At 53.1% G+C, this 23,580-nt stretch overlaps 1 protein-coding gene across 1 annotated transcript; it reads right to left on the bottom strand.

Moving 5' to 3' along the window:
- Positions 1-12,004: 12,004 nt before the first annotated feature.
- On the bottom strand, positions 12,005-23,580 carry ATP6AP2 (ATPase H+ transporting accessory protein 2). The gene is made up of 9 exons (XM_032958287.2): positions 23,385-23,580; positions 19,534-19,682; positions 18,932-19,060; positions 18,554-18,646; positions 18,039-18,152; positions 16,667-16,720; positions 15,052-15,189; positions 14,605-14,733; positions 12,005-14,336 (listed from the first exon to the last, which is right to left on the bottom strand). Exons 1-9 carry the CDS (start codon positions 23,506-23,508, stop codon positions 14,142-14,144), a joined length of 1,125 nt encoding a protein of 374 aa, XP_032814178.2. The 5' UTR covers positions 23,509-23,580; the 3' UTR covers positions 12,005-14,141.

Below are 23,580 nucleotides of genomic sequence, written 5' to 3'. Positions count from 1 at the left end.
TGATGAACGCGGCCGTGGAGAGGGGGGGAATTGAGGGGAGGGGTGGCGTAGAGATGGTGAGAAAGGGGGGGGTGATGGAGAACGGGGGAGGGGTGATGGAGTGTCTGGGGTAGCAACTGGTGAGGGGCGGGGCTGTCGCGAGAGGTGTGGGGGGGTAAGGGGTGCGCGTGTTAGTGGGGGAAGGTTTGATAGGGAAGAGGAAAAAGGGGGGGGAGGTGAGCCGGTCGATGGGGAGAGGGGAGGGGCGATGTAGTGGGGGTCAGAGAGGTAAGGGCGGGAGGTGGGGGGTGTGGGGGGTGTGGTGGGGGGTGTGGTGGGGGGTGTCTGCGGGGGAGATGGATGGCCGGAGGGGAGGGGGTCTGGGGTGTGGCTGTAAAAAAAGGGCGATAAGGGGTGGGGGGGAAGGGGGGGATCCCGGGACCGCTTCACGGCACTTTGTGCCCTTCCGAGGAAATGAAATTTAAATTGGAAAAAATCTAAACCCGAAAAAAATAGTTCCGTTTGAGATATTCGCTGCGTGCGTGCGCGTGCACGCGCGCGTGTGTGCGTGCGTTAACGTGTATGCAGGTCTTACTCAGCCTTACACGAGGGAGACAAAGGCGGCCGGGCGTGGTTCTGGTCACACACCACCCCCTCGTGTGCCGTGCCGGCCTTCAATATGTGCTTGCTAAGAGCACTTGTCATAACAGCCTTTTAAAGGCTATGTGGGTAATCTTTATCTCTGTATCGTTGTGTGTGTGTATTGGTGAGCAATTCTAACCTGATTCATCTGACCTTGACCTCTGCCTAGGTCAACGTAGCCTAAAATGAATGTCACCTCTTACAAACAACAAAGTCAAAGCTCCCCCGTGTAGCCCACACAGGCTATTGGGGCAAGTGCTACCAGCGAGCACCTGTCAAGGCCCGGCACGGCACACGAGGGAGCGGTGTGGACAGAATAACCCCCGGCCGCCTTTGTCTCCCGAGTGCTGACGTTTACACATCGCACCAGGTACTCATTTGAGACTGAGTCGCCCTGGGGGAGGCCCGTGGACCAGCACAGATGCCACTCGCCATTCTTGTTCGGCGTGCTCGGGAATCGAACTCAGGTGGGCTGGTTGTAACGCAGCGCGCTGCTAACCACGACGCTACCACGGCTCACCGCACAGCCGCGGGTTCACCGCAACGTTCAGCGCAATGTTCACAGGACGTTCAACGCGACGTTCACCCGACGTTCACACGACGTTCACCACACCGTTCACCGCGACGTTCAGCGTGACGTTCACAACGTTGTATATTTGGAGTTTGCGTCTCTCTCTCTCATCATCATCACGGTGGCTAGGAGATGTTGACTACCTCGCCTGGTCTGCAAGAACTCCTGGGTTTGACCCTGACCCTGACCCCTGCTGCTGTATATTTGGAGTTGACATGTCTCTCTCTCTCTCCCCGTGGTGGCGTGGATTTTTTTTCCGGGTCGTCTAGATTTTCCTCTCCACATTTAGAATCAACGTCACGCGTTTAGATTATTTGGCTGCTATAAATGTCCACGTGATAAGCCACTTCGTTGAGCTATCACTTGTGATAGGTCGCTTCTGAAAAAGAGCTATACAGCTCAGTGGGCCTCACTCGGTCAAATAAAAATTGAAGTAAAAAACTAGTATGTATGTTGAACTTATTTCGCACCGTATGTAGCCAACCGTGATCATCGGAGGTACGGGGAAAGGACAACGGACTAAACACTAAACATAAGTTATAAAATAAATCAGTTTTTAATCTCGCTTTAAAAGTGCTTAGCTCTAGTGGCTTCCTAACAATCGGAAGGAAGATAACTATCCAGACGGCCGCAGCAGCGCGTCTTAAAAAACGCGCGATGCGTTGACCGTCTTCGTTCGATGTTCAGCTAAAAATCCGCGTGGTGATGATGGCGTATGCCCCTTGACGAGATCAGCGAGGAATTGCGGTGCCCTCGTGGCCAAACACTTGGTGTGTGAGTGTGTGACGTAGCGCGACCTTATGGTGCATCCGTTCGACGCAGCATCGAGGTCGGCGGGCGTCGAGAGAGAGAGAGTGGTCTTGTCTTTTACGCGAGCCCGATAATCATCCGGTGGGAGACCCCCGCGCTGGTACAGAAGAAGCTCTCGCTGTGGCCGTCTCAAGCTGGACGAGGGCGGGCGGTGTCCCCGTGGCGGGCGTCAGAAGAAGACCGCTGGCCGGCCGTGGCCCCACAGAGCAGTCGCGCTAGCACCAAGGAGCCTGTTACCACTCATCATCCATACCCACAATTTGCCAGTCTTTTGCTTGCCAATCCACTGCTGGATGAGAGTCTCACACCGCGCCGTGTGTTGTCATGGTGAGGGCCGTGGGGGGTGGGGTGGGGGGGGGGTTGGCCATACTTCACCATTCGCTGGTCGGTGCGAGTTTCTGGAGCATAGTGGTACAGTACAACAATGGACTATGCTGCAACGCACTCTGGTACCCCCAGCACAGCTGTGTGTGTCTCTCTCTCAGGGGGTGTGGGGGGGTGGTGCTCTTCTCCTCCCTGTCTTGAGGTGCACAGTGGCCGTGCCAGAGCCAACACGCAGGCACACATCCCAGCAACTCAGCGCGCTTTAACCTGGTAATGTATTTATTTGTATAATTAAAAAATATATATTCGTATATTTTCAAGTGATTTGTTTCCTATACGTTGCACTCCTGCCGTGTGTTTTGTTGAATCGTTTGTTGTTGTTGTAACGTTCCATCCCGCCCATACCGGACATCTGTGAAAAAACGAGCATCACCAACAGCTCATCGGATTCCTCCTCGAGTATAAATATTCCGACTCTGAACTATCCAGGCTCAGCCTCCGCTTAGCTTCCGAGATCTGGCGTGGCCCTGGGTGCATTCAGGGGCGAGTCGGTGATCGTCTTCATTGGCGCCTTCATAGGCGCTCGCTCAAATCACTTTCCCCCGTGAGCCCGAGGGAATCGTCCGTCCGCGCGATGAACGTGGCCTTGTCCGCCTTCTCACACCCCCACGGAAGGCGAGGGCACTGATTGACCGATGATGATCGTGATGATGATGGGGGTCGATTTATTGGACGCGTTGAGCACGAGACGGATTTCACGCGACGCGGGTACATTGAGGCTGACCCTCGGCCCTTCTCCTGTGAGCCGAGAGACCAAACAAACAGACTCCCGGTCAAACTGGGGGAGAGACAAAGACGGCCGGGCCTGGTGCTGGAAATCACCACTCGTGCGTCATGGCAACCATAGTAACGTGCTCGCTAACAGCACTTGCCCCCAAAGGGCCTGTTGAGGCTACACGGGTGATCTTTGTCTCGCATGTGTACGCACATGCACACACGTGTGCTCAGAATCCCATTAGCGTGGCGGGGGGTTTATTTATTTATTTTCGACACCGCCAGTGTCCTTGCGCGGAGGGATACACGGAGATAAGGTCCCACGTGCGTGAAGGGTCCCCCCGCCCCTCCCCCACGGCCCCGCCCCTCACCCCATGGATCCTTCGTTAGCCCCGCCCACTAAGGGGACACCGTGCCGGGAGGGGAAGGGGGAGGGGACGTTGCTGGATTTTTCGGATTATAAGACGCACCGGGAAAGTAAGGGGGCCGTCCATAAATGACGTCACGTGATTTTGGACGATTTTTGACCCCCACCCCCTTCGTCACACGGCGTCACGAAAAGTCAGACCCCCCCTCAAATATGACGTCACAAAGCTCTGCCCCCCCCCCCAAACAAAAACATGCTTCAAATCGCTTTAAACTATTGTCATTGTAGTGCGTATTTAAGTGGCGCTGCACTCTGATGTTGTAGGAGAAAACATTTATTAAAAAGTCTATTTAATTAAGTAGAACGTGTTGTCTATATTTATTTAAAGTTGCGCATTTTGATGTGACGTCACATTACTAAACCCCCCCCCCTCGTCACACATCGTCACAAATGTCTGACCCCCCCCCAGGTGCATGACGTCATTTATGGACGCACCCCCAACTTATAACTATGGGAATACTGCCAATCAATGATAATGAGGAGAGAGTTTGTAAAACTGTGGTTACATAATTGAGGCTTGGTTCCTTATGTAGCTTCTGCTAATCAGGCTCGTGAGAGGTGAAGCAGAACATGAATGCGGGCGCCACGGTGGCTAGGAGATGTTGACTACCTCGCCTGGTATGCAGGAGGTCGTGGGTTCGATCCCGACCCTGACGACGCCTGCTGCTGCTGTAGATTTGGAGTTTGCGGTGTCTCTCTCATCATCATCATCACGGTGGCGAGATGTTGACTACCTCGCCTGGTATGCAGGAGGTCGTGGGTTCGATCTGGAGCCTGACGACGCCTGCTGCTGCTGCTGTAGATTTGGAGTTTATGTGTCTCTCATCATCATCATCACGGTGGCTAGGAGATGTTGACTACCTCGCCTGGTATGCAGGAGGTCGTGGGTTCGATCTGGACCCTGATGACGCCTGCTGCTGCTGTAGATTTGGAGTTTGCGGTGTCTCTCCGTGGCCGCGTTGATTTTTCTCCGGGTCCTCCGTTTTTTCCCCCCTCCACATTCTGAATCAACGTCACCACGCGTTTAGAGTCTTTGGCTGCGATATATGATACTTATGGCGTTACCCCGGGGTTCTGTGCTACCCCAGGGCATCGCCATGAGGTTCGTATGTCCACGTGATGACGAGCCACTTCGTTGAGCGAGCATGTGTGGGCCAGGCCGCTTCTGAAGACGAGCTATATACTGTAGCTGAGTGGGCTTTGCCTGGTAAAACAAAATACAAATTTAAACAAAAAAAATTGTTTACAAATGTCACAAAAATGAAAGCGGACCGCGTTTGTCTCGTCCAGGGACGACCATTAAAGCGAACCGTGTGACGTCACCGCGGTACCTACTTTAACGTCTGAGTGATGGTGATGCTGGTGATGATTGGTGTTGATGAGTGAATGTTACTACTGTTTATGCTTAGGTATTCATAATAATTCTGTGGTTACTGCTGCTGATGATTTTGTTGATGAGAATGGATGATGATGATGATGGTGGTGGTGTTATGATGTTAATGATTGTGTTGCTGATGGTGATGCTGTCGGTCATGGATGGATTATTATGTTTGTTAAGGGTTATAACGATGATGATTATGGTTCTGTTGATGCTGTGGATCATGACGATGATATTGATCGCGTTATTGATTATGTTTGTTGACGTGCAGGGGAAGGACACCAAACTAAATACAAAAAACTGTTCTTAAGGAATGAGTTTTTAGGTGACATTTTTATCTACATTGTGCTCACGGACAGCTGATGAAGATGATGATGTAAATTATGCAGATGACATAATTATGACGACGTTTTAATTACATCATCGTCATCATGATGGTCATGTTGACTACAATATTCACATCGAAAAGATTACAATGTAGAGTCATGACATCATCGGCAATAGGGAACCCCCGCGCGATGACGTCACAGCGCAGGGTGCGATTACGTCATCTTCTCTCCCGCGAATCCCAATGGGCCCGAAATAACGGTCTTCCTTAGTATATTTTAGCCTCCCGTCATGGGAATGTGGAATTTTCACGGCTGCCTGAGGGACCCCCCCTCTCCCCCCCGTAAATCATTACGGGCTGTGACGTAATCGACGTAAGGGAATCCTTGCGGCGATCAAGAGCGCGGTGACGACACAGCGCGCGGTGACGTCATCAATGCGGTTACAAATGACCTTGCGCCAACCACGGGGGCACGGGGGGAGGGGGAAGAGTTATGGTGGTGGTGATGATGGTGGTGGTGATGGTGGTGATGGTGGTGATGGTGGTGGTGATGGTGGTGATGGTGGTGGTGATGGTGATGATGGTGGTGGTGGTGGTGATGGTGGTGATGGTGGTGGTGATGGTGGTGGTGATGGTGGTGGTGATGGTGGTGGTGATGGTGGTAGTGATGGTGGTGATGGTGGTGATGGTATTGGTGATGATGGTGATGATGGTGGTGATGATGGTGATGGTGGTGGTGATGATGGTGGTGGTGATGGTGGTGGTGGTGATGGTGGTGATGGTGGTGGTGATGATGATGGTGGTGGTGATGGTGGTGATGGTGGTGGTGATGGTGGTGGTGGTGATGGTGGTGGTGGTGATGGTGGTGGTGATGGTGGTGGTGGTGGTGATGGTGGTGGTGATGATGGTGGTGATGGTGGTGATGGTGGTGATGGTGGTGGTGGTGATGGTGGTGGTGATGGTGGTGATGGTGATGGTGGTGATGGTGGTGGTGATGGTGGTGATGGTGGTGGTGGTGATGGTGGTGGTGATGGTGGCGATGGTGATGGTGGTGATGGTGGTGGTGATGGTGGTGGTGGTGATGGTGGTGGTGATGGTGGTGGTGATGATGGTGGTGATGGTGGTGGTGGTGATGGTGGTGATGGTGTTGATGATGATGGTGGTGGTGATGGTGATGATGGTGTTGAAGGTGGTGTTGGTGGTGGTGATGATGGTGTTGAAGGTCGTGATGGTGATGATGGTGGTGGTGGTGATGATGGTGTTGAAGGTGGTGATGGTGGTGGTGATGGTGGTAGAGGAGGCTCGTGAAGGACGCCGATGCTTCTCGGCAGTTGGAGGCAGTCGCCCTCCAGCAACAACGAAGGGCAGAGGAGCGACGCTCACAACAACGAGCGGAGCGCCGCGCAGATAAAATCCAGAATAGGCACAGTGGGGGGTACAGCTGGTAGTGCATCTACTCGTCATGCCAGTCAGCCAACCCACGTCACCTGGGTCTGTCCCGTGACCTCCTGTCAGAGAGCCTTCGACACTTCACGTGGCCTAAAACGTGCACCTGGCCTGGCACAGACGCCGTGGTGACGTCACCGTCACTTCGTGGTATCGGTGGTGATAACGATGGTGGTGGTGATGGTGGTGTTGGCGATGATGGTGGTCGTGACCGTGGTGGTAGTGATGGTGGTGGTGATGGTGTTGATGGTGGTGGTGATGGTGGTGGTGGTGATGGTGGTGGTGGTGATGGTGGTGATGATGGTGGTGGTGATGGTGGTGGTGTTGGCGATGATGGTGGTCGTGATCGTGGTGGTCGACTGAGTCGATTCTGTTTCAAATGAGTACCTGGTGCGGTGTGTAAACATCGCCACCAGGGGAAACAAAGGCGGCCGGGCGTAGTGCTGGCCATCCACCCCCTCGTGTGCGGAGCCGACCTAAATAAGGTGTTCGCTATGAGCACTTGCCCCAACAGTCTGTTCAGGCTATACGGAGGATCTTTAGCTTTGGTGATGGTGGTGATTGTGATGGTGGTGATGGTGGTGGTGATGGTGGTGATGGTGGTGGTGATGGTGATGGTGGTGATTGTGATGGTGGTGGTGATGGTGGTAATGGTGGTGGTGATGGTGGTGGTGATGGTGGTGATGGTGGTGGTGATGGTGGTGATTGTGATGGTGGTGATGGTGGTGGTGATGGTGGTGATGGTGGTGATTGTGATGGTGGTGATGGTGGTGGTGATGGCGGTGGTGATGGTGGTGATGGTGGTGGTGATGGTGGTGGTGGTGATGGTGATAGGAGGTCAATTGCCTGTCCAGTGACCGCTGCGCTATTGATTCGTGTTCAATGTGTCCCAGACAGCAGGAGGGGCGGCGGGATGAGGGGATGGTGGGGAGATGTGGGGGAGGGGAGGTGCTGGGTATGGGGGGATGGAGGGAGGGAGGAGAGAAGAGAGACACCCAGACACAAAGAAACATGCAAACACAGTCAAACAGAGAACCACACAGACACACGGACACCATATACACAAAGGCAAAGAAACCCCGTGTAGCCTCAACATTATTTTGGGGAAAGTGCCGTTAGCGAGCGTCACCGGTGTGTAAACATCACTACTGGAGAGACACACATACACACTGACACATACACACAACAACAACCGCCATTCGCCACTAAGTGGCGATGACGTCACCACGACGCTTGTGCCAGGTCATGTGCACATTGAGGCCACGTGAAGTGTCGAACGCCCGCTGGCAGGAGGTCACGGGGCAGACCCAAGTGCCACGGGTCGACTGACTGAGATGACTGAGATGACTGGCTGATGCACCACCTGTGCCCCCTACTGTGCCAACCTGCTGTGCTTTAGCCACAGGGAAACACGCAGAGACATTCAGAGACAAAGAGAGATGCACAGACACACAGAAACACACGGGGAGACACACATGGAGACAGAGACACACAGAGGCAGACAGAGATAAAGAGAGACACTGGGAGACGCACAGAGACACGCGGGGAGGCACAGAGAGACACAGGGAGACACAGAGAGACAGAGACACAGGGAGACACTGCAGGAGGAGAGTCGATGCGTGACTGAGACGTGACTCATCACCTTGAAGAGAGAGAGAGAGCGGAGGAGCGTGGAGAGAGAAAGGAAGAAGAGAGAGAGTGAAGGGAGAGAGTGAGAGCAGAGGAGAGGGTGGAGGGAGAAGCTGGAGGAAAGAACGTGGATGAGACAAGGACAGAGGAGGAGAGAGAGAGACTGAGGCAGAGAGACAGGGACATTGAGGGGAAGAGACAGGGAGGGAAAACGAGAGAGTCAGACATTCACACAGTCACGTGAACAAGGTCACATGGACAGACACGGTGAGACAAGACGGAGACATGGTGAGAATTAAGAGTTATCATGACCGTGTGGGCCGAGCCATTCCACGCTCCGAGGTCGGGATCAGAATGATAATCCGTCAGGCGTGGGTGTCGGGTTGCGTGGGATTATTTTGGGACTGATTTTGCATTTTCACATAAATCCACGGGGGGGAGGGGGGGCGAGAAGTGGGGGGGGGAGTTCATTGAAATTCATGCAGCCGCCCTTGAGAATGACACCTGGCAGACAGAGACACAACAAAGATCACCCGTGTAGCCTTATCAGACTGTTGGAGCAAGTGCTGTTAGCGAGTACCAATTATGACAGCCCGCCACGGCACATGTGGGGGTGGGTGGTCAGCACCACGCCCTGCCGCCTTTGTCTCCCCGGTGGCGATGTTTACACACCCCCACCAGGTACTCATTTGAGGCTGAGTTCAAGATATTCGTAGCGCAGCACGCTAACCTATCGCTCCAAAGACAGATGCCCTGTATAGCCTTTACCGCTAAACTACCGCTCCTCATGCATACAAAGATAAATATTAATCCCGTATAGCCTTTGAAGGCCGGCACGGCCGCCTTTGTCTCCCTCTGTGGCGATGTTTTCACATTGCAAAAGGTACTCATTTGAGGCTGAGTCGACCCAGCTGAGGCCCAAGACCGGTTCAGATAATCGTCACTGGTGCTGGTCGTGAGCGGAAATCGAACTCGGGACGCCGGTAGTGTAACGGCTCGTACACCAACCACGACACTACCGTTCCCCATACAGACATACATCATACATACACAAAGACACACACACACATCGACCACACATCCTTCACTCAGACCACACAGCCACAACACACAGATGAGACAGCCATTAACAACAACAGCTGTCGTTCGCCACTCAATGGCGACGACGTCACAACGGCGCTTGTGCCAAGCTAGGTGCACCTGGAGGCCACGTGAAGTGTTGAAGGCTCGCTGCTGGCAGGTCACGGAACAGACCCAGGTTCAATGGGTTGACTGACTGAGATGACTGGCAAATGCACCAACTGTGCCCCCTACTGTGTCAATTTGCTGCGTTTTAGCCGTCCGGTGCTCCGCTCGTTGTTGTGAGCGTCGTTCATCCGTTGGAGGGCGACTACCTCCACTTGCCAAGTGGCATCCTTCACGAGGCTCCTCCATGGAAGCTGATCTTGACACCGCTAGTACCAGTCTTCGGCAAGTCCACTCAGCTCCACGTTATATCGTACCACATAAACCTCTCCAGCCTGTGTCACTCACTCACCGACTCACACGCACATCAGTCCGTTTACTCTTTGGCTCTTTCGGTAAAGTCACGTAGAAAGAAAATAAATTAAATAATAGAATGCGACGTTTCGATTGCAAAACAAGTTAACCGTCATCAGGTAAGAATGAATGAGAAAACAAATCGCTCTCTTCGTGGTGCTAACGTTAAGAAAAAAACGCCACTTTTTTCAATTTTTCTTACCTTGGTTTTCACACCTGATGATGATTGCTTGTGTTGCAGTCGAAACGTCGTGAGAATTGTATTGTTTTATATTTTTATTATTTTATTGTTTCCCTTCTACGTGACTTTACCGATAGAACCAAGAATATGAATCCCTGCAGTCACGAAAGCTTTAAATCTAAATTTAAACCTAGTAAACTTAGAAATACAATGCAATACAACACAGAGTCGGCTAACACAACAGTCAACACCCTACCTGGTTGATTACGTTCTTCCAAAGATTGCTAAATTTGAGAGAGAGACAAAACACAGACACGGAGACACATAGACACACAAGCAGAGAGATACACAAAGACACAGAGTCCATTTCTTCTGTAGTCCGTGCCCCGCCCATTTAGCCCCCTCTGTCTGGTCAAACAGGAGATGCTTGGGCACGCGGTGGCTGGGCACGCGGGCTACATGACGAAGCCTCACTAATAGGACTGTGTCCAGATCTTTCAAGAATCTGTAAGTTCCTCACACCAAGATGGATCGTAGGCATGCCACTCAGAATATTTCAAACCGGCGCCAATGTTCTCTAAGAGGGGTCCAGGTTTTGCAAGCGAAGAGAAGGGAGGGCATGACTGTGGCCGAGAAGACCCGAAGCTTCGTGTGGAGCGACATGCCAGGTAGCTTCCACACAGCGTTATGCAGCTGGTGGAAATACAATTCCGCCCGAATGATTCGGAATGAGACCTCTGCTTCCAAACTGAAGCACATGGGAAGTCCTCCACTCTCTCTTCACAATTGCTCGTGGAGAGTTCAACGAAATAAAATACCCACGTAGGCGTCTTGATAGGGCCCGTCTCCTTCACGGCAAGCTCCAGAGTTCAGCAGCAGACTCTCCAACCCATTCTACAGAGCGAGCAGCAATTAGCAAGTCAAACATTTAGCAAGGTTATTGATCAATAGGAAGTAATTCCTGAACCACACCGAGGCATCAATCAGCCTCCTTGTTGTATCCGAACCAGTTCGCAGATCCGCTATGGTTTCAGGCAAGGGTGGTTCTGCAAAGACCTGGTACTCTGTCCCGTCAGCAAATGTACGGTACAGTCTGTTCTCATAGAACGCGGTAGTTGCGTTCCTGAAGAACACCGCGTTATGGAAATATCGCGTTATGATAAATAATGTATAATATAGGGGGTAAAGCACAGTCCGCGAAAACGCGTGAGGCGCGCACGCAGGCTGAGCAAAGACGGAGGCACGTGGGTAGCATCTAGAAGCATCCAGCAGCATCCCATTGCCTTGTGTGATGCTGCTGTGCCAAGGCAGCCGTACGAGCGCTTATTCCTACTCGCGCTGCGACGTAGTTCCGTTCACTCGATCGCGTTTTATCCAAATCGCACCCGTTTTCTAAAAAAATGCGTTCCCAAACACATAAATCGCGTTATATCCAATTGGCGTTATTAAAACACGCGTTAAAGAACATACCATTTCAACAGGATCTACATCAATGCTTGATTGGCCCGGGTCAAGGCATTCGATGCAAATGAAGAGGCCAGAGCTTTGGGTTGTTCTTTTAGAATTTTGGGACCACTGACCCTCTGCAGACGGCCAGGGCCGTTCGTGGTGGTGATGGCCAGCCTGGGTAACGTTGCGTGGCTGGGAGTCAGAGCCATTCATGACAAAGATCCCCCGTATAGCTTAAACATACTTTTGCGGCAAGTGCTGTTAGCGAGCACCCATGAAGGCCTGCACGGCACACGAGGGGGTGGGTGGCCAGCACCACGCCAGAGCGCCGTTATTTCCTTAGTGGCGATGCTTGCACACTGCACCACGTGCTCATTTGAGGCCGAGCCGATCTAGGGAGAGGCGCAAGACCGGTTGCGCTAATCGTATTTGGTCTTGGGGGCCGTAAGCATAAATCAAACTCGGGTCGCCAGGTTCGTATCGCAGCACGCTCACCACTCACACAGAAGCAGTGCCACACACTGCACTCGGACCCGCGAGGGTTAAACACTTTATTATAATTATGATTTTGCTCAGTGTGTACGTGAATAACACATCATCAGTAGCATCCGAGACGAGGGGGGGGGGAGAGGACTGCGCACTCCGGGCATTACACCACGACGATCGTGACGATCCAGGGGTGCGATTTGCTTAGTCTCGTTTGCACGGTTTCTGGGATTATTTTTTAGCTCCCATGTTGTAGTTTTGTTCGCACCCGTTTCGCATGAAATGGTTCATTAGCATATCATTTACATAAAACAGGCGACATTTATACGATTTTTAAATATATTAATTTAACAAAAAAACCTGTTAAAATGTGAATTATAAAGCAAAAATAATATATTATACCAAAGTCAGCCATATTCCAGTTTAGGCCCAATGCTCCATTCTCCCCACGGCCAATGCAGAGCTGTGCACAATTCGGAAGCCCTTCAGCACATGACAATACCGCACGTGTTACAAGTGCTCAATCTATCCAGTCGGCCACCTCCAAGGCTCCTCCTTTCAATTTCACAATTTCCCTGACCGTGGAAGCAAAACGAATCGCAGGCCGAATGATCGGTAATCCGAGTGGTCGCGCGTGCGAGAACCCCGTTACGATTTATGCCTCCGCAGCCCCAAGAGAAGCCGATGGGGCATTAAGGGCCGGCGCGTGTTCGAGACGGACGCTGGGAATGTTGTGGCAAGATGGGATGAGCGACGCCGGAGTGACAGGTGGGGAGCGTCGTTGTACACTCGCTAACTGGCTGAAAACATCTTAACACGTATAGAACCGCAGAGCAGATGTTTGTCGGTGGCGCCGGCTCACGCCACCTGGCAGCCTTCCAGCTTGCCTGCAGTCCCGACCCGGCGATTGTGAGCACGCAGTTTGCATGAACGCCGCTTTATTAAACTCATCACGAGATTGATGTATTTTCGTTTAGCTGGGTGGGACGCGTGTGCAGGGTGCAGGTGGAGAAGGCCGATTGCCAAGACGGGCGTGGGAGCGATCGTCTCCACGGGCCCAGCGACTGAGCAGATCAGAATATTTATTTATACCGGAGTAATCTGATGAGCTATGAAGCTCTTTTTTCCACAGATGTCTAGATGGCGGAGGTCGCCGCGCGTTGAGCGTGCGGCAGCTGCGGGATCTGGCTGACGGCGGAACGCGTCGGCAGCGAGGAGTGGTGGTGGCATCCTCGCCTATGGCAATTGAGGCCTTCTCGAAATGCAAATTAAATTGTTACGTTTATGCTAACGGAGAAGAGGAGGGCGAATAACGAGACGGAACAAAACTAGAAACGAGAGAGAACCGAGACGGTAAAAAACGAAACAACGATAATCAAATTGTGACCCCCGCAAGTGGGTGACGATTCACCTGGGGGAGGCGAGTGGGTGGGGTGAAGCCGAGTGAATGCACAAGCCGCAGCCACCACTTGCATCTACAGCAAACACACAACTACCCACGGCAAGCACGGAGTGTTTCTGAAGATCAGAGAGAGGACGGGAACCACACAAGGCCGGCGACACAAACACCGAAATGACGTTGTGTGCGGATCACGAATCACAACAACAACAAACCCAGAGTAGGGATCGAGGGGGGGCAAAGGGGCTGACGCTCGGCAAATCTCGCAAAACACAAAGTCTCTCGGTGTGGGTGGTGGGGGAGGTAGGGGGCGGGTGGGAGGGGGTGTCGACGACACAGGATATGACATCACAATGATTGGCTATTAGAGGAAGTGACGCCGCGCAAAAACAAATTAAAAAAATAAAAATTTACATCAGAGCGCGGGAAAAAAAGATTACGGTTGCCGGAATGCACGGCGATTGCCCATCCGATGAACGGACGGTCGGTTGGTAATATCGTCAGCCAATGGAGAGGAAGGGGGGCAGCACCAGTGAGGGGGGGCGCTGAGCAAGGTGGTAGCAGAGGTGTGGAGGGGGCAGTACCCAGGGGGGGGTGGAACAAGAGGGTGCAGAGCCACAGGGGACGTGGCACCAGTGAGAGGTGTGCGACAATACTAGATGGGAGCGGAATGAATGGATGGGGGACAGAGGTAATACGAGAAGGGAGGGTGTGTTGCTAATGAACGGGGGGCATCACTAGACACCTGGGTGGAGCAGGGGGTGGGAGGGTGAGGGAGTCTAATCGGCCTTGAGCCTTTGGTTGGTCATGCGGTAGATGAGGCTGTCGCGGCCCGGGTCCATGTTCCACATCCCGTAGGAGACGGCGATGATGGCGAGAGCCATGGCCAGCATGAGCCACAGCACGATGTTGAAGACCACGGCGTAGTTGTAGTTGTAGCGGTACGCCAGGTTGTAGGGGTTCTGCATGTCCATCTGATGCACACAGACAAAGGGGGTTCCCCCCCCCTCACCACTGTAGCCTTCACACAAACTGTTGTTGGCGCGAGTACGCCGATGAAGGCCGACACGTTGCAACAAAGGGGGTGGGTGGCCAGCACCACGCCCGGCAGGCCCCGTCTCCCGGCTGCTCGCCGTGTGGTGGTGGTGCTGTGTGGAAGTGCCGCGTGGTGTCGCCCGATGGTGGTGACGCGTGGTGGTGCCCTGTGGCGGTGCCCTGTGGCGGTGCCACGCCGTCCCCCACCTTGCTCTGCGTCTCCCGCAGCTGCAGCGCGGAGCGCCCCTTGCGCAGGGACGGCTCCGGAGCGGTGGCCACCGTAAGCGCCGCCACCACCACCTCCCCTCCCCACACGCCGGCCACGTCCTCCGCAAACTACGGCACAGCAAGCGGGACAGCGTCGCAGCGGTGACCGTGACCACAGGAGGGCTGCCGTTACCGTGGAGTTGGTTACCGAGGTCACCTTTACGGGCGCCTTGCCACCCCGGGGCGATGCAGCACAATGTACACGCAGCAGGCACAGTGGGGCGAGTGGTGCGGACGATTCTGTACCAGCGAGATGAACGAATCGACGAAAAACAATACAAACGACACGGGGAATCAATACCAACATCGAATCGAAACAAAAATGTGTCGACCTGCGGATAGAGGAGGAGCGGGTGGGGGGGGGCGGGGGCAAAGGAGAGAGGTTACCTGGGCAACGGCGTGTCCCAGCATGCTCCTCGCCTCCTCCGCCTGAGCGGACCCATCGCCATGACGACGCACCACTCCCAGCAGCCCCCCCAACTCCACGGCAACTACGGCCGGGGAGGCTGGGCTCGCAGAGGCTACCTACTCACACACGGGTTGGTAGGGGGGGACACCGAACGCTCACCCATCTCAACCCCCCCTTTTTCTGTGTGCCCGGCGAACAAGGCATCAGGTGATGAGAGTCGCTGATCACTCACGGAGCAGCGCAGACCGCTGCGTTGGAGAGCGGCCCGCGGAAGCGGATATCACAGAACTACTCCTCCAAAACAGCTACAAAATTACTGGGGTAGCACTTTCCCACCCGGCCTAGTGCGGAGAGAACGTTCGTCGCACGGGCAGTCAACTCAATGTATCAATTCTCAAGAGCTGCACTCAAATGAGTGCAGAATCAAGATTATCAAACGACGCATTTCTATTTTGTTGTTTTTGTTTGTGACCATCATGGACGTCGCTGCACTTGAGAATCCGGTTTCATCCGCCGAGGCTGTGTTGCCGGAAACCCGGATTCAAACCCAGGATCTCAGCGCTGCCGGCTCCAGCGCCCTCTGACATTTGACCTCTCGAACCTACCGATGGCTTGGTTTGAGGCAGCCGGGTGCCTCAGAGGTCAGCGGTCAAAGACGCAGAGCCAGCACCGGGTTTCGTACGCACAACCACAGCGGTTGAACCAGGGTTCTCAAGCACACAAGACAGCTGATGGCTTCAGCCCGGTCACCAAAGATCGGTGCATAGACTCACAGATCCACAGTCTCACGTAGTCTCTTATTCTCATACAGACCCCACAGACTTGTATAGATAGCCATTGATTCACATAGACCCCAGTTGTGCTGAAAATAGGTTCTCAAGCGCAGAGTTGACGGTCTCAGCCTGGTCACCAAAGACTCGCATTGAGACCCCTAGACCTACAGACTCATTGTTGATATTACAGGTTATGGTCGATTCCTCACCCTTGTACGGCCATTGGTGATTAAGTTACAATTAAAATGATGGACAATCGTCTTTAAAATCAATGGCAGTTTTATAACAATGGCGATGGCAATGATGAACGCATTTTGCAATAAATGAAAGCTTGATGATGATGTAAACATCTTTCTGTAAACATTTGATCACTAGGATGGCATAAATTTTGAATGAGCAAATTAAAGCTAGGATTGTGAGAACATCTTTGAGTTATTCATTGAGTAAGATGATGACGATGCTAGCTGAGAGGTGAGTGGGAGGTGGAAGAGGAGAGGTGATGAGTAGGAGAGGTAAGAGGAGAGGTGAGAGAGTGGGAGGAGAGGTGAGAGAGTGGGCAGAGAAGGTGGTGAGAGGGAGGAGAGGTGAGAGAGTGGGAGGAGAGGTGAGAGAGTGGGCAGAGAAGGTGGTGAGAGGAGTGGGAGGAGAGGTGAGAGAGTGGGAGGAGAGGTGAGAGCATGGGAGGAGAGGTGAGAGGTGAGAGAATGGGAGGAGAGGTGAGAGCGTGGGAGGAGAGGTGAGAGAGTGGGAGGAGAGGTGAGGGAGTGGGCAGAGAAGGAGGTGAGAGTTGGGCAGAGGTGGTGAGAGGGTAGTGACGTACGGCCTTCGCAAACTCGTGCAGCAAGCGCAGCTCCAGCAGGAACTCCGCATCCTCCTGCGCACCCCACGCACACAGACACACGAACACTCGGACAAGTGCGTTGGCCAGTGTCGCCCCCCCGCCCACACACAAACACGTGCGTGAAACCTGCCTTTCCATACAAATGAAAGGGATTATATTGGGCGTTTCCATAAATCGCCACGGGGTGGCGCGCTCGCCCTATTAGAATCCCATGCAGGTGAATGAGGTGACAATAGAGGAACCACGACTCCGGCAGGAACCGGCAGCATCCACGCAGAAACACGGACAAGGCGCACGCAAAGACAAATACACACGCGCACACCCCCACAGACGCGCACACACACACAAAGATCCCCAGAGCCGTACTCGCTATTGTGGCAAGTGCTGTTCGGCAGCCACCCATTACAGCAGGTGCAGTGTATTAGGAGGCAGTGTGGTCTCCCCGGTGCTGTTTACACATCGCACCAGCTTCTCATTTGAGACCGAGTCGACCTTGGGGAGGCCCAGGACTGGTCCAAGTAATCCGTCACTGGTGTTGGTGGCAGTGAGCGGGAATCAAAATCGGGTCGCCAGGTTTGTAGTGCAGGGCGCTAACCGCTACACTACCGCTACCCCCCCCCCCCCACGCACATACATTGACACCCACAACAACCGCCATTCGCCACAAAGTGGCGATGACGTCACGACCGCGCTGTGCCAGGCTAAGTGCACTTTGAGGCCACAGGCACACATACATATACTTAGATGCAAAGACAAAGACCCCCCGTATAGTCTTAACAGACTGCAGGAGCACGTATTGTTAGCGAGCACCTATGAAAACCGGCACGGCACACGAGGGGGTGGGTGGCCAACACCACACCCAGCCACCTTCGTCCCCCTAGTGGCGATGTTTACACACCACACCAGGTACTCATTTGAGGTGGAGTCGACCTACGGGAGGCCCAGGACCGGTTCAGATAGTCGTCGCTGGTGTTGGCCGTGAGTGGGAATCTAACCCGGGCCAGCTCCGTAGGACACGCGCACACACACACACACACGTACCGACACGCGCGTGCACACACACACACACGTACCGACACGCACGTGCACACACACACGTACACGTACCGACACGCACACACACGTACCGACACGCACGTGCACACACACACACACACGTACCGACACGCACACACACACACACACACACGTACCGACACGCACGTGCACACACACACACACGTACCGACACGCACACACACACACACGTACCGACACGCACGTGCACACACACACACACACGTACCGACACGCACGTGCACACACACACACATGTACTGACACGCGCGTGCACACACACACACAAGCGAACCTGCACGGTGACGTTAAGGGACGACCCAGGAGCGATGGCCGTGTTGAGGTTGCGAGGTCTCAGATTTTCCCACTGCGCGATTTGAGAAAATGCCTTCCCAAAGCCGTACATGAACTGCACACAGACACACGAGACAAAGGTCCCCCATACAGCCTTCACCTGACTGTTGGGGCAAGTGCTGTTAAGCGAGCACCTATGAAGGCCGGCGCGGCACACGAGGGGAGTGGCTGGGTGGGGTGGCCGGGTGGGGTGGCCAACATCACGCCCGGCCCCCTTCGTCCCTCCCCAGTGCTCACACCACCACACCAGGTACTCATTTAAAGGAGAGTCGACATCGGAGAAGTCCGGGAAAGGTTCAAATATTTGCCGCGATTACTGGTTGGAAGCAAGAATCGAACTCTGGTTGCCGGGTTCGTAGCGCAGTGTGCTATGCCCACTGCATTACCCACACACTCAAATCAATAAATTCTACCCGATGAGAGTAAGATAAACTGGGCACCAATTTGAGGGCTCACCTGATGCATGGGCGAGTACTCCAGCATCAGCGAGTCATCCCCGAAGGACGACTCCAGCGAACTGCTCACCCACGACAAGTCAACCGGCACCGTCTGCTCCACACACGTACAAACAACACACACGTACACAGCGGCAACATTAGCAGCGGTAACAACGGCATGGGCAGCATTAATGTTTTGATGTGCATGCACGTGTGTGTACACGACTGCGTCTGTGTATGCCTGTGTATGCATATAAGCAAGCGTGTATACGCGTGTAAGTGTATTCGTGCGCGTATGTGCGCGTATGTGCGCGTATGTGCGCGTATGTGCGCGTATGTGCGCGTATGTGCGCGTATGTGCGCGTATGTGCGCGTATGTGCGCGTATGTGCGCGTACATGAGCGACGCGGTAAGAGGCGATGGCCTTGGGCAGGAGTCGCTCGTCTGCCCCCAGCAGGGAGAGGAGCAGGAAGGCGCGGGGACGGAGAAACACATCGCCTGCTGCGAGGCCGCCCCACGGGAGCTCCTGCATCACATTATCAACATATCGTCGTCAACATCATCAGTATTATCATCACTACACCGTCACCACTATCGACATTAACACACAACCACCATCAAGACCACCATGACCATTACCACCACAATCCTGTTGCCATAATTACTGCCACCATCATCCACACAATCACGACCATCATCAGATGCCACCACAAACACCACAATCAGTCAATCAAAATCATTATTCACTCACCATCACGAATATCACCACCATGGAAACTATCACCATCACCACCATAAACAATCACCACCATAGATGGCATCAAACACCACCACCCAAACCACCACGATCACCACCACAATCACCACCACAGAAACCACCATGATCACCAACACAATCGCCACCACGATCACCACCACAATCACCACCCACCATCACCACCCACCATCACCACCCACCATCACCACACCTATAAGGCTCCCCCCAATAGCGGGCCCCACCTGCTCCACGGAGAAGCCCATGGCCAGTGAGACGAGGTCTCCGACGCGGTCCCCAGGCAGCGACGCCTCCTCCTTGGCGAGCGACACGTACGCGGGCGCCCGCAGCACCAGCAGGCCGTCCGACGGCGGCGGCGCCTCCGCCGCCGCGCCTGATCAAACCAAACGCGAAGTGTTCAAGCGGTGCTGCACCCACGGCTGTCGGCACGTGGCAAGCTTCATCCTGAAGACGAGATTTTTTCTGCTCGTCCACGGCACCACCAGCCCAATAACAACCAGCCCCCACTGCTTTTCTAACGTGCGGCACACAAAGGAAGCCAGGCCACCCTTGGCCCACGTGATGTGGCTGAAGTTCAGGTGGAGAACTTGGGAGGAAAAACTTTGGCTCATGAGTAAGATGGGTCACGCTCCATTCGCAAACGTGTTTTTATTTGATATTTACTGGTGTAGCTTAGTCTTGTACAGTTCTCAATTATGAAATACAATCATAATCATCATTGGCCATGATTTATCTCCTGCAGAATGAAGGGCTCCACCCCCCAACCCTCCCCCCAAGCTGTCGCCACCTCTCTCGGTCGCACAACTCAACAATCCGTCTCTAGCTCCACGAGCAGAGACCCATTATCATCGCTCTATCTCCGTGGGGAAAATACCTCCAGTCAACACATTTTGTCAAAATCGCATCCCGTGTCCGTCCGCGTGCCCCTCGAGGTCAGAAACACAGAGCCGGCACTGCTAAGATCTTTGGTTCAAATCCAAGATTCAGCCGCCCTGCCAAGGAATAAACCGAGTACTCAAATGTGATGAGAGTTAATGGCCTCTCAGCCTAGTCACCGATGGCTTACACAGAGACCCAATAGATTCAAATAGAGACTTGTAGACTTTAGTTACGCTTAAACTAGGTTCTCAAGTGCAGGGGAGTTGGTGGTCTCAACCTGGCTATCTTTGACTGCACACACACACACAAAAGACCCCGTCACATCAAACTTGGTTTTACATGTAATTTGGCAAAATTCAGTCAAAAGTGCAACCTCCAGCTACAAATAAGCCACAATCTCCGTACCCTGAAAATGGGTCAGTCCAAAACGTCAGTGATTATATGTTAACATTTTATAATGGAGTATTAATGTACGGTTATGTACAGTAGAGCCCTTTGTTAATCTACTGGTGGATGAAGGCCTCCCTATTTCTGTGTTGTTTGACCATACTTCACGACACAGATCAGATTAGTGAAGGATGAGGCCAAGACTGAATCTGGTATCACTCGCCACCGACGTTAGCCGTGGCTGGGAATCGAACCCAGGTCACCGTATGGTTGTCCACACAGGGCAGTGCAGCACTTTGCTTTTATGTGCCCACTTCTATGCCCCATGCCTTCACCAACCCGCACTTACTCGTATGGCGAAATATGGTATGGTAAAAAGAAACACAACTCCTACATGGAGTTGGAAAGCCCCATCCAGCAGTGGATTGACATAGGGGGCTGTACATCTCCATGGGTGTACATGTGTACAAATGCAATTATGGGTATGACTGTATGGGCTCGTGAAAAACGCTTGCCCAAAAACAAAAAAAGGCTACACAGGAATATTTGTGTGTGTATACGTATATGGGGAGCGGCGACCCGAGTTCGATTCCCGCTCACAGCCAACACCAGTGACGATTATCTGAACCGGTCCTGGGCCTCCCCTCGGTCGACTCGGCCTCAAATGAGTACCTGGTACGTTGTGTAAAAATTGCCACTAGGGAGACAAAGGCGCTCGGGCGTGGTGCTGGCCATCCACTCCTTCTACTGTTCCGGCCTTCATAGGTGCTCGCTAGCAGCACTTACCCCAACAGTCTGTTAAGGCTATACGGGGGAGCTTTGTTTTTGTGTGTATATGCAAGAGCGTATGTTCACGTGTGTGCAGCATGTACGTGTGTATTGAGGGTTGCACTGTAAACAAGGACCAGCATTTGCAATGTGTTTGGTGTTGATGATATCAGCATCCACACTCAGCTCTGGTCCGGTTTTATCCCAACTCCAGGCCACAAACACAGGCCACATTCAGAGGGAACCGGACCTCACCAGACTTAGTCCTTGCGTCCCCTCATGCACCAACAAAGGGCAGCGTGCCCTCCATTACTCGCCTCACCATCCAAAAGGACAATAAACTAACACAAAATGTAGTTCTAAAAGAAGTTACTTTTCCATCAAGATGATTTAAAAGTGCACAGCTCCAGTGGCTTCGTAATATCGGACGAGCGTTCCAGACGGCCGCAGAAGCGCATCTAAAAGCACGCGATGCAGTGCCCGTTTTAATGGTTGTTCGTGATGTAATTCGTTTCTTGTTTTTTCTCCCCAATTTGCACAGAAATTATCCGGTGCGAACCAGAATGGAGACGCAAGCAATGATCCCCGCTAACTCGCTCGCAACCTGGGGGCGCCACGGTGGCTAGGAGATGTTAACTATCTCGCCTGGTATACAGGAGGTCTTGAGTTCGATCCCGACCCCGACGCCTGCTGCATATTTGGAGTTTGCGTGTCTCTCTCATCATCATCACGGTGGCTAGGAGATGTTAACTATCTCGCCTGGTATACAGGAGGGCTTGAGTTCGATCCCGACCCGACGCCTGCTGCATATTTGGTGTTTTCGTGTCTCTCTCATCATCATCACGGTGGCTAGGAGATGTTAACTATCTCGCCTGGTATACAGGAGGTCTTGAGTTCGATCCCGACCCCGACACCTGCTGCATATTTGGAGTTTGCGTGTCTCTCTCATCATCATCACGGTGGCTAGGAGATGTTAACTACCTCGGCTGGTATAGGAGGCCGTGAGTTCGATCCCGACCCCTGCTGCATATTTGGAGTTTGCGTGTCTCTCTCCCCGTAGTCGCGTGGATTTTTATCCAGGTCCTCCGGTTTTTCCCTCCACAATTAGAATCCACATCATAGAGTATGTGACTGCTCTAAATTCCCACGTGATAAGCCACTTCGTTGAGCTACCATTTGTGATGGCCAGGTCGCTTGTGAAAAAAAAGTTGTAATAGCTCAGTGGGCCTTACCTGGTAAAATAAATAAAACGTGAAGAGTTACAGTTACCTCACCATCGCCAAGCTAAAGCTTGAATTCAAAACCGAACTTTGCTGTTGCAATGCGACATGCAACTTCAACAGTAAGCCTAGAAATTATTAATTGTGGCACTTGTGCTGATGGTGGTTGGTGGTAGTGGTGAGGATGGTGGGAATGGTAGTAGTGGTCGTTAACATTTCGATTGATGTGAAGGTTATAGTTATTATTTTGATAGCGGAGATGACGGTGGTCGTGGTAATACTAATTATGGTAATTATGATGTTCGATATAGTCGAAGGTGGTAATGATGCATATGGTGATAATGGTGATTATGATAGTAGAGATGTAGGTAATGGTTTTGGCACTGTGGTAACGATGGTGGTAGCTGTGGTGATGCAGAATACTATCACAATCACCACCACCACCGTTAACACCTTCATCAGAATAATTACAACCCACACAACCACTACCCACGATCCAACCAATCTTCATAAGGAACCAACCCAACTATATACACACACGAAAACACGTCACAATTCCATTACAAATGAAATCGTTGACACTCGGTTCGATTAACATTTCTCCTTAAACACAACAAAACCAATTCCCACGTCAATATCTCCCGAGGCCGGCCAGGACAAGCCCCCACTTCCCGGCCTTCCCTCACTTCCGGTCGGCGGGGCTGCCAAAGCAAGAGCGAGGCCCTGGGTCCGAAGCGGACTAGGCCTTTGCCTCCCTGTCCCCACTCGCTTCTCGTCGTGTGGCCCTGAGAACGCGAACCTCGACTCCGACCGCTTCTCACCCTGCACGAGAAGGACGAGAGCCGCGAGGGCGGCGGTGAGGAGGAGGCGGCGGCGGCGGCGGCGAAGCGGCGCGGCTGACGGGGCCATGATCACGGCGGCAGCGGTAACAGCGGGAGGCGACATCGACGGAGGCGCTGCGGGAGTCGTCGCGAGTCAGCTGACTGCGCCCGCCCCTGGCACGGAGGCGGCGGTCTC

This window comes from Petromyzon marinus, chromosome 21 (genome assembly GCF_048934315.1).
Source record: "Petromyzon marinus isolate PM22_M1 ecotype Great Lakes invasive population chromosome 21, UKy_Petmar_22M1.pri1.0, whole genome shotgun sequence".
Taxonomy (NCBI): Eukaryota; Metazoa; Chordata; class Hyperoartia; order Petromyzontiformes; family Petromyzontidae; genus Petromyzon; species Petromyzon marinus.
This window is presented reverse-complemented; position numbering and strand designations above follow the sequence as displayed.

Bases quoted from the DNA above. Each gene is read 5' to 3' on its own strand.
- ATP6AP2 (XM_032958287.2), bottom strand. From the start codon at position 23,508: ATGTCGCCTCCCGCTGTTACCGCTGCCGCCGTGATCATGGCCCCGTCA. The intron at 18,153-18,553 runs GTGAGCCCTCAA...GTCTGTGTGCAG, and splicing joins AGTACTCGCCCATGCATCAG to TTCATGTACGGCTTTGGGAA. The intron at 14,734-15,051 runs GTAACCTCTCTC...GCTGTGCCGTAG, and splicing joins TGGGACACGCCGTTGCCCAG to TTTGCGGAGGACGTGGCCGG.